Genomic DNA, 11,143 nt, shown 5'->3' with positions numbered 1-11,143 from the left:
TCACCTGGCTCCCCTGCTGTGCAAACAGCTCCATTCCGGGATTCAGGTTGCTGCTGAGCAAAGGGATTTAGGCTGCCCTCCTGCCAATGATTCAGGCCTCAGGCTGGCACATCAGCCCTGCAACCCACTGACTCTCCCTTTGTACCCAGGGGCTGGGGCAGCCAGGAAAGCCCAGGCTGCCCAAAAGGCACTGTGGTGGAACCGGGGCTGCTCCGCCTCCCTCCCCAGTGGCCTGTGTGCCAATCTGTGAATGAATCCCAGCTGCGCACAGAGGCCGCCCCCAGCCGGCCCGGCCTGCGCTTGGCTGGGAAGGGTGCCCGCCAGGCAGGAGGGGCGTGGGGCGAGGCTCTGCTGGGGAAGGGCGCAGAGCCGGGGCATGCACCGACACAGCCCGGGCAGGGCAGCGCGGGGAATCGCGCCTGGCTGCTCTGCGCTGCAAGCGGAAGGGGCCGCGGTTCTCGTGCCCAGGCAGAGCCGGGAGCCCGGGCTGCGGGGGATGCCCCGGTGGGGGGCGGCTCGGCGGCCATGACCCCCCCGCAGGTGCTGAAGGAGGGGGTGCTGGAGAAGCGCAGCGGGGGGCTGCTGCAGCGCTGGAAGAAGAAGCGCTGCCTGCTGACCGAGGAGGGGCTGCGGCTCTTCCAGCCCGGCGGCTCCCGCTGCAAGGAGCTGGGCTTCGCCCGCATGCGGGCGGTGGAGTGCGTGGAGTGGAAGCGGCGGCACGTCTACTTCACCGTGGTGACCCACAGCGGCCGCGAGATCGACTTCCGCGGCCCCCGGGAGGAGCCCGGCTGGAGCGCGGAGATCGGCCTGGGGCTGGTGCGCTTCCAGAACCGGCTGGCCATGCAGAGCGTGCGGGCCCGGCACGGCGGCGGGGCGGGTGAGCCCGGGCCGGACACCGCGGGGATGGCGCCCTGGGCTGGCACCGGGGGAGGGGAGCGATCCGTGCCAAGGGCAGCGGGGTGAACCCGGGGCTCAACCCGTACTTCCTTGCGTTGGAATCGCCTTGTCCCGGAGGAAGGAAACTTCCCTCGAGGATAACAACTTACCGCTGCTACCAGCCAACGGGGCCGCTCCTTCAGCTCACTCCAGAGGGGTCTCTGCTGAGTCTTGCCTTCACCCCCTGCTTGTGCTGGGCCTTACTCTGTCCATGCCAAGGCTGATGTGCCAGTCAGCTTGCAATTCCCAGAGCCATCCCAGCCCTCTGTCTCCAGGCCCCACTTTTCCATCCCTGTTTTCATTGTGGGGCCTATCGCCTGATTTCCTGGGGTGCCCCCAAGTCGCCTGGATTTCAGGGGGAGCTGTGGGTGCTGCATGTATTTACACTGTGCCAGTCGGGGGTCTAGCTTCCCCCAAGGGTCCCTGAGCTGCTGTTTCCTTGCCTGGGTGGGCGGGAATTTCAGTGCCTCTGTCTGTCCTGGCGGGATGGTCCCACCACAGCAGCACTGGAGAGGGGCAGGGGGCAGGGTGGGAGGGGGCCAGGCACAGATCATGCCTCCACCAAGTGCCAGGTGCTGCCTTGAGATCACAGGGTTTCCATAGCCTTTACCTGGAATCTGTCCATAGGCTGATGATCCACTAGCAGAGTCACTCCTCTCCTTGTGCCAGAGCCCTGCTACAGGAGCCTGCCTTTTCCCCCCTAATGCTGCTGACCTGGGATCCCAGCTGGCAAGCCAGGTTGTTTCAGGACTGTGTTAGTGCCCTAACTCCCTCCCCCCCTGCTTTGGAGATGATGTGCCAAGTCCTGCTGCCTGCCTCTTAGGCATGCTCCAACCTGGGCAGGTGCTGGAGCGGCTGCAGATCCCCTTGGCTGGAGCAGTCCTGAGCTCCACGGTGGATTGGAGTGGGTGCGGGGGGGGAGAGGCGGGTTGGATGGGAAGCAGCCGGACCTGACTCCTAGACCCCCGCTCCAGCACGTGCGCCAATCCCCTGGCTGATTTCTGCGGTGCTGCTCAGGCACTTGGCACTGCTTCCATGAGGGCTGGGAGGGCTAATCCCTCTGCCCGGTGAGTGGGGCAAGGAGCTCCCCAGGCTAGTGACAGCATCCCCATGATGGGAGAGGTCCCCTCTCAGCGTGCCCTGGCCGTCAGGGTGGCCATGGTGACCACAGCGTTGCTGCTGTGGAACTTGGAGCTCTCAAGCTGGAAAACTCCCCCAGGGTGTCCTCTTTGCTCCCACAGCCCCAAAGCAGGGCTTGATCCTGCAGGGTGCCTGGGAGCCTAGTTCTCCACTACTCCCTTCCTGTGTTTGGATCAGGGAGGAGGGGCTTCAAGCCCCCTTTGGTCTCCCCCTGTTCTGGGCCTGGCCTGGGCTTTCCATCTGTCCTGGCTCAGGTAGAGCAAGCAATGGCTTATATCACAGCCCTGTGTGCCCCCCTCTCAGCTCCTTCCTCTGGCCTAAACCCAAGTTGGGGCCAGATTCCCCCAGATGTAAATAGCTGGAATGCCCCCATACACTTCCCCAGAGTCTATTCCACTTACCCCAGGTCTGAGCTGGGCCCCTGAATGCCCAGATGAGCTCCCAGGTGCCCATGCCAGCCAGTCCCCTTGCTAACTGGGCAGCCACCCTCGCTAACTGGTGCATTCCCTTTGGCAGCGTTCCAGTACAACCCGGCCCCGAGCGGCCAGGCCACAGACCCGGAGGGGCTCAAGGGAAGGACGGAGATGGCGAAGGGGCACTCGCCCACCGGCGGGGAGAACGGAGTCCCTGGCTGTGAGTGAAAGCGGAGCCCTGGTTTCAAGAGGGACAGCAGGCGTTTCAGCGCCAAAGGCCCGATAAGCCTGGACCACGTGTGCCGCTAGCTGCTGAGAACCGCCCCCCTCCCTGCAGGGCCATTCCTGCTTCCCAACGGCCATAGGTTGCTGCACTGTTCTCCAAGCACTTCGTATAGCTTGGTCCAGGGATCCAGGGCCCATTGGCCCAGTCGAGAGCCTGCAGGAGAGGCAGGAAGGGGAGCACCTGGGGGATAAAAGTCCAGGATGAAAGCAAGAACCAAAGCAGGATTGTTTTGCGCTTCATCAGCCTGCTGCTGGCTGGACGCCAGAAGGGACTCGACCATGCTAATGAGCTGGGGAACCCATCCCACCCGCCGGACCTGCCATGGCTCTGCAGTCAAGGCTCAGCCAGGCATCTTCGTGATCCACAGGTGCATCCCTTGGTGACAAGTTGTCCTGTAGCTGAGCCGGTTGGGGCTGTGCTGAACTGGAAATCAGCTGTCCTATGTCTCTTCTCCTGCGGGACTGGAGTAGCTAGAGATCCAGAGATTGAGCCCGGTGGGATGTCAGGTGTAGGTGGGGGTGGGTTCCTGAGCAAAGTGATTGTGTGATGCCGCTCCCCAGTTTGGCTGGGGCCTGTGTGATGACAGGCTTCAGCGAGAAGGCGCCAGCCTGTCTCAGCCGGTGACCTGTCTGGACAGAGGGGTTGTGAGAACAGCCCCGAATGAATTCCAACCCTTGTAACAGAGGATGCAAGTGCTCGCACACTCTGCCCCACTGAGTCAGGCTGGCTCTCCTGCCAGGATGGGGAGTCGCTGCTGTTGGTGTCAGGGGCGGCTCTAGACATTTCGCCACCCCAAGCACGGTGGCTTGCCGCAGGGGGGCGCTCTACTGGTCACCAGTCCTGCGGCTCCACCGAAGGCACACCTGCGGGAGGTCCAATGGAGCCGCCCGCCGCCCTCCTGGCGATCGGCAGAGCGCCTCCCGCGGCATGCTGCCCCAAGCACGCGCTTGGCGCGCGGGGGCCTGGATCCGCCCCTAGTTGGTGTGTCGGGACAATTGATAATGCAGGCACCTGGGCCACTGACAGCAAAGGGTGGTTTGTGTCTGGAACAGTGCCCATTCCGCCCGCTGCTGCTGCTTGGTTTGCGTCTTCACCTTGCGGAGGTTGGTCTGGGGTGAATGGAGGCAGGGTGAAGGTCCCCGGAGAGATAGGTCTGACACAGGCAGTGTGCTGGGGAAGTTCTCCCATGCACAGATCTGCCAATGCGAATCAGGACCGAGGAGCAGCCCCGTGCTATTCCAGCCAGGGGCTCCCCCACATACAGCTCTACCAGTGTCCCTCAATCCTGACCTGCAGCCTTCTGCTTTTCTGGCCCTGGGCTTCCCCCCATCTGCCACAGACCCTCTGTTGCACCTGCTGTGCCCATCCTGGGCCTCCATCTGAAGGCCAGGCTGAGTGGTAATTTTGTGACGTGGACCAGTAAACGTTACAGGGAGAGTGCCTCTGCTGTGATCATTTGTTGGGTGGGGGGTGGCCACCTTGCCCCAAAGAAGGAAGAGAACTGATTGATGGCCCAAAGCAGCCATGTCCTGAATGCTCCTTGTAAAGGGTTTTTTATGTGATTAAAAATGACCGCTGGGGATTGAAACGAAACATTTGAATGAGAGGTGTAACAATCTGAAGGGGAGCACTGGACATGTTCTGTTTCATGACTTGCACACAGAGAAGTGAGATAAAAGCAAATACTCTTGCTGGAAGGTTGCAACGTCCCACTCCTTTATTTCTGAGAATTCATAGCGATAAACCAGAGAGAGACAAAGCAGGCTGCTCCCTGAAGGCAGAGAGGCACAACTCATCCCATCATTTTCTAGGCTGCTTCTTTCCAGACTGCCGACTGACGCAGATCACGCAGCTTCCCTTTGAGGCTCCTAGCCTGCAAGCAGGACCAGGAAATCCCTCAAGCTTAAAGTGATGGCTTGTCCTTTGTAACCAGTTTCCAGTACACCACAGCAAGGAGACCCATGGAGTGTCCCTTGTGCTACAACAGAGATAAGCCTGGGCTGTGAAGAATGCAAAGGGGGCTACAGGTCACAGACAGACCCAGGGGGTCTCTCTAGCTTCCCCAGTCTGTGCTGCCCTGTCATTGCACAGGGGTCTGGGCTGCTGGACTGCCAGGGAGAAGGAGGGATTCTTAGATGAAGCCTGGGAGCCTGAGATTAGAATCAATGGAGGGTCTCAAAGACCTGAGAGGTGGCAAACAGCTTAGAAAACACAGCAGCAGCGGGGCAGGGAGCCAGCGGGGCTGTGGTCACCCTCAGCCCACTCCCCCCTGGGGTTAGGATTCCCCGGTGCCAGGCTGTGGCTTCACAGGCAGGATTAGGTGGCATTACAGGAGTGCCCAGGCCTCATGCTGACCCTGTAGGCAGGGGGAGGCCAACCCCTGTGCAAGGGCGCTTGTGCAGTTCCCTTTGCAGGGGCTGATAAACGACCACTTCCATGTAGCATCCTCCACCCCATCCACCCTGGGACTTTTCATTGAGGGCCTGGCAGTGAGAGGCCAGTTCCCTAGTGCCAGATTGTTCTTGCCCTGTATGGCAGGACACTCCCTCAACCTTCCTTATCCTTCTAAGTAACAATGAGGTCTTGGGCCTTGCTGGTGGGAGAGTGGCCGTGGTGGCTCAGGGTGTGGTTCGGTGGCTCCCTAGATTGTTCACTGAGCACCCACAGCCCGGGTGAAGCTCTGGGAAAACACTAGCCCTCAAATTCTGCTCTGCTCCAGCTGGTTTGAGTTTGACACAAGTATTTTGCAAAGCTCTCACAGTCAGGATGAGAACACCTGCCCCCCATGCTGCTCTGGCCTCACGCAGGAGGGTGTGTTGAACGGGGAAGGGTTAACATCACCACTCGATGTCCCTGGACCTGGCTGGCTGCAGACCCATCCCTGAGGGGAGGCAGTCTGGAGCTCTGCGAGGTGGCCCTCCAGAATGCAGTGGGGAGACAGCCTAGAACACAGAGAAGTTGCAGCCTGGAACTCTGCAGAGGGAGGGTGGAACCCTGCATGAGCCTGGAACCCCGTGGGGAGACAAGCAGGGTTTCTTTATCACCTGTGCTGCTCTGGGGACTTGCTGTTCATCGCGGCTTTGCTTCTGTGGGTTTTGCAGGGACCAGGTTTCTAGGCTTTTAAAAAACACGTTCAAGCATCTGGTTCTCGCTCTGTGTCTGTAAAATGCAGCTCTGCGGTATGTGCTGCCTCTGGCCAGGGCTCCTTCTCTCCAGCTGCTCCTGGCAGGCACGTTGTTTATGGGCTGAGCAGGAAGGATGTGGAGCGCGGCACTGGCAGGTACGAATGTGGGCCAAGGTGCCAGCTCCTTATCAGAGGCAGGTTCCTCTGGAATGGGATGCATACCTCCAGAGGGGTCACTCCCCCAAAGGGGAAGTGTGGGTGGGTGAGACTATCTGCACCAGAACCGCAGGGGACAGGCTCCGTGCACGTCCGGAGCAAAGCCAAGGCTTGCGCTGACCCCTATGAGCTGCAACGGGACCAAGGTGTGAGGCAAGACTCATGCTTCTTGTGTGCTCTCGTCGCTCCCCTTGCTTCTCCCACTCGGCTGGGCTGGGCGTGAATCACTCAGCCCTGGAAGGAGATGGAGGTGCACGCTCTCAGCTGTTTCCAAAACGGAGTGAGTCTGTTGTTGAAACACAGGCATTTCCACATCCTATCTGCTGGCCCCTAAGGATGTGGTCGGTGCACAGCTGGGCTTAGCTCCTCATGGTATCCACTTCTGGGGGTAGTTCCTCGCCCCCCGGGGTCCCTGTAAACTCGCTGCCAGCTGGGGATGAGGCACTAGAGCAGGCCAAGGGGCCTCCCATCAGGAGCTCAGGATCACTCTGTGTGCGTGTATCTAGGCAAGTCCTGCACATTCTGCAGCTGGGATTCTGAAACAGACCCCATTGTGGCTTCCTCAGTGCTGCCAGCCCCACTCATGCCCTCTGCAGCGCATCAGTGTCACAGCCGTAGGCCTGAGCGTGTGATAGGCATTCTCCTCAGCAAAGGCCAGTGACATACATGCACATAAGCCAAGTCAGGCACACGCTCCCTGGGAGGGGACAGGTCCCCCTCTGCACGCAGCCTGTTTTCTTGCTGTCGGTGTGGAGAGCTAGTGGAAGGGAGGAAACACATGCAGTGTGTCGCCAGCTCTCACTATTTTTTTTTTGTCAATCTGGCAATATTTAGCATTTTCCTTAAAGCCCCAGCTCCCAGGGTCATGGGAGTGAATGAGGATCTCGGCTCACATTTAACAACAAAGCATCCAGTCCTGGTTGCAGAGGGAAAACTGGAAAATGTGACCCAGCAGGCAAAGAAACAGAACCCAACATTTTTACAAACTCTCATGATTTTTAAGCTAATCTGGTGTTTTGGGGCCTGACTTAGGAGTTGTGAATGCTTGAGGCTGGGCATGCTGCAGGGGTCACACTCCACAGGGGTGTGAATTCCCACATGCTCCTCAACAGCTGGAGGAGAAAAGCTTTATTTATGTCTTCACCTTCGACCTGGGACAACACCCTGTTACAACATGACAAGCACCTCCCCATCCCTGGTCAGGAGCAGGGCCTGCAGCAGAGCCAGCCTGGCCTGTAGCAGGCTGCCTGACTGGCTGCCCCACCGGATTGGTTTGAAGAGTCAGCAGACTGGTTCCTAAGCCCAGCAGCAGCAGATGTTCAGTGGCTGCTCAAAGCACTCGCCTCCAGTTGCAATAGCTCCTGCGCCTGTTGCCCCCTAGACCTGCTCCTGCCTTTATCTCACTCCTTACCCTCAGCTCTGATTCCTGAATCTAGCTCTGACCCTTGGCTGCTGACTCCTGCTCTAACCACTAGCCCTGACTGCCCAAGTCCCAGTGTCTTATAGCCCCAACACAGGTACCCAGCTATACAAACAGGGAAAGCACAGCTGGAAAAGCTATCCCCCCATTCACACTAATGCTTCGCAATCCCCTGCACCTGTGCTCTGACTCCTAGCCATTCTGGGACTCTGTAAAGCTAATGGGGCCTTTCTTACCTCCCCGCCCAGTTGGGCTGTGAACAGACTTCAGGTCTAAGCTTCAGTATCTGACTAAACCCACTCAGGGCTGGATTACCCAATAGGCAGACTAAGCACATGCTTAGGGCACCAACAAAGCAGGGGGGACCAAAAAATGAGATTTTTTTTGGAAAAAAATTGATATTTCAAAAAAAGCATCTAAGTAGTCGTCATGGGGGGCGTCCTACTAACATAGATCAAAATAATGTGAGAAAATCAGACTATAACTGATCATCCTACTCCTGGTGATAAAACAGACATTGTTCTAGAAGATGTGGATGTGTCAGACTGAACCTGCTCATGCTGTAAATAATAGGAGAAAAGATCCTGGTATGTGGGTTGATTTCAGTACCGATGATGTAGCTTGCTGGATAGATTGTGGACCAAATGACTGTCAGCACCACACTGGGCCATTTGAGAAATCACGTCAGACTTCTACCAATGGCAAACAAACAAGATATTGTCCACAAAGAATATTTTTCGGCTTAAAAGCAAATGGTGAGAAATACACTCAAGAATGGCTACTGTATTCACCATCAACAGGGTCTGTGTACTGTTTTGTTTGCAAACTTTTCCATATAAACCTTCAACATCCCAGTTCGGTGCAGATGGATTTAGTGACTGGCGGAATAGTGTTTTAATTGAACAACATGAAAATAGCACTACTCACAGAGATTCAGTGTTGACATATTTAAATCGAAAACAGGGCTTTGGATTGACACAAAAATTGGAAGAACAAATTAAAGGGGAGAGTGAATACTGACAACATGTCTTGCAGCGTGTTATAGCTGTTAGTCAAACATTAGCTGAACGTGGTCTGCCTTTCTGAGGATCAAATGACACATTTGGATCATTGCAGAATGGAAATTTCTTGGGATTGTTGGAGCTTGTGGCTCAGTTTGACCCATTTTTAGCAGGCCATATCTCAAAATATGGGAATGCTGGCAAAGGTAACCCATCATACTTGTCCAAGACAATAAGGGATGAACTCATCGGTCTAATGAGTGACAAAGTTCATTCAACTATTGTGGATGAAATAAGTACTGCTGGGTACTTCCGTTTATCTGTCGACTCTACACCTGATCTTTCACATATTGAGTATTGTACTAAGATATGTGTCTCCCACACAGGGAAAACCAGTTGAACGATTTATAACATTCCTCAGTTTGAAAAGCCACACTGGTGAAGAAATGGCAAATCAAGTACTGCACTATCTGTGCCAAGTTTGCAAAATAGATTTCTCGAAGTGCAGAGGTCAATCTTCTGACAATGCTGCCAACATGTCAGGGTGTCATCAAGGAATGCAGAAGAAGCTTTTTGAACAGAACAAATATGCCATATTCGTACCATGTGCTGCACACCCTCAGTCTTGTTGGCTGCAGTGCTGTTGATTGTTGTACGGTGGCAGTAAGGTTTCTCTCAACAGTCCAGTTACTTTATACATTTTTCTCTGCTTCAACAGTTCTTAAAACATATTTGGGCATTGATCGTGTGTTGAAATCTCTTTCTAATACTCGCTGGGAGGCACATGCAGTGGCAACAAGTGCAATTCTGGAGTCCTACTCCAAGATTGTGGATGCATTAGAAAGTATAGCTGAAGACCAATCACAAAAGGGAGAAAACTATACGAGAGGCAGAAAACATTGCAAACAAGATGCAAAAACTAGAGTTTGTATTCATGTTGACCATGTAGAATGAAATTTTACAACGCTTTTACCACACAAGTCAAGCTCTCCAAGAAAAAGATTTGGATTTGAAATCATGTGCAGACATCTGACAATTATTAGCAGACCTCTTACACATTTTGAGGAATGATTTCGAAAGATTTGAAGACATATCAAAAGATATCTTGCCTGATACTAACTACAAAGAAGCCCAGTTCATCAAGCGAATCAGGAAAAAACAAGCAAATGATAGCAGTGCGACAGAAACAGCATTGAATCCTAGAGACAAATTTCACGTATCTACTTATTACACTATAATCAGGGGCGGCTCCAGGCACCAGCGCACCAAGCGTGTGCCTGGGGCGGCAAGCCGCAGAGGGGGGGTGCCTACCTGTTGCTGTGAGGGCAGCAGGCAGGCTGCCTTTGGCAGCATGCCTGCAGGAGGTCCACCGGTCCTGTCACTTCGGTGGTGTGCTGCCGAATCCGTGTTACCGGAGGACCTCCTGTGGGCATGCCGCCACATCCACGTTACCAGCGGACCTCCCACGGGTATGCCACCGGAGGCTGCCTGACTGCCATGCTTGGGGCGGCAAAATACATACAGCCACCCCTGGCTATAATTGATACACTTGAAGCTCATATGAAGAGGAGAAGTGAAGTGTACAAAAGTATCATGTAGATTTTCTTTTCTAAATGATATGGACTTATCTGACGAACAATATTCACAAGGTTCTCAAAAGCTAGTTGACTCGTACCCTCTTGACTTAGACATGAATCTCTGTGGAGAAGTACGGTAGTTCCACTGTTATATGCGCGCAAAGTTTAATGAAACAGGAAAAATGAAATTCAGTCACATTGATCTTCATGACACAGTACTGAAAGGCGGAATACAATGTGTATTTCCAAATGTAGAGATGGCACTTCTAACATTGATGATGACTAACTGCTCCACAGAACGCTCTTTCTCAGCTGAAAACAATAAAAAACCCTCAGAGAACAACAATGTGTCAGGACAGACTTGATTCACTTTCCCTGTTGTGTATGGAAGTGGACATGCTTTGTCGAGTCAGCTTCAATGAACTTATCCAGAATTTTGCAACCAGAAAATCTAGAAAGAAGCTATTTTATTTTCAGCATACATATAGGTTGTGTGTCATTTTGACAAATAGTTTTATTTTATAATATAGTATTTTTATTTTGAATTACTTATTGGGGGGCACTATAATCTTTTCAGTGCTTAGGGCCTGTAGACAGGTCGACTCACCCCCAGGGCGCCTCCTGCTGGTGACTTTGGGAATTAGCTCAGTTTCCAGCTCCAGAGTGCCCTCTGCAGGCCAGTGATCCGTCTGCCTTCTGGCCCCGTGTCCCTCCCTGGACCAGGTGCCCTTTTACCTAGGGTGCTGCCCCTGGTAGTACCCCCGCTTTCTCTCAGGATCTCCCCTCCCCAGGGAACCCTCACCATCTATCCCCACCTTGCCTCAGCATATGGCTACTGCCAGTCATCATCTAGCCCCACACCCTGGGGCAGACTGCAGTATCAGCCTACTCATCACTGGCAAGGAGGGTTTGGACCAGCTGCCTTGACCTAGCCCTGGGCTGCCCTCTGCAACCTCCAGTACCCGTTAGCCCAATGCTAGGCCACAGCCTGGGGCTTTCCAGGCTGGAGCTCCCCAGCTCCTCTGCCTTT

At 54.8% G+C, this 11,143-nt stretch overlaps 1 protein-coding gene across 1 annotated transcript; it reads left to right on the top strand.

The window, feature by feature from the left end:
* Positions 1-299: 299 nt before the first annotated feature.
* PHLDA3 (pleckstrin homology like domain family A member 3) lies at positions 300-4,448 on the top strand. Its single transcript, XM_032791907.2, has 2 exons — positions 300-877; positions 2,593-4,448. The coding sequence occupies exons 1-2, from the start codon at positions 526-528 to the stop codon at positions 2,715-2,717; spliced, it is 477 nt and encodes a 158-aa protein (XP_032647798.1). The 5' UTR covers positions 300-525; the 3' UTR covers positions 2,718-4,448.
* Positions 4,449-11,143: the final 6,695 nt, after the last annotated feature.

Source organism: Chelonoidis abingdonii, chromosome 4, assembly GCF_003597395.2.
Source record: "Chelonoidis abingdonii isolate Lonesome George chromosome 4, CheloAbing_2.0, whole genome shotgun sequence".
Classification (NCBI taxonomy): Eukaryota; Metazoa; Chordata; order Testudines; family Testudinidae; genus Chelonoidis; species Chelonoidis abingdonii.
The sequence above is the reverse complement of the archived record's forward strand: the minus strand, read 5'-3'. Positions and strand labels throughout refer to the sequence as shown.

Coding starts and splice junctions, on each gene's coding strand:
- PHLDA3 (XM_032791907.2), top strand. CDS start 526: ATGACCCCCCCGCAGGTGCTGAAGGAGGGGGTGCTGGAGAAGCGCAGC. Junction 878..2,592: donor CCGGCACGGCGGCGGGGCGG/GTGAGCCCGGGC, acceptor TCCCTTTGGCAG/CGTTCCAGTACAACCCGGCC.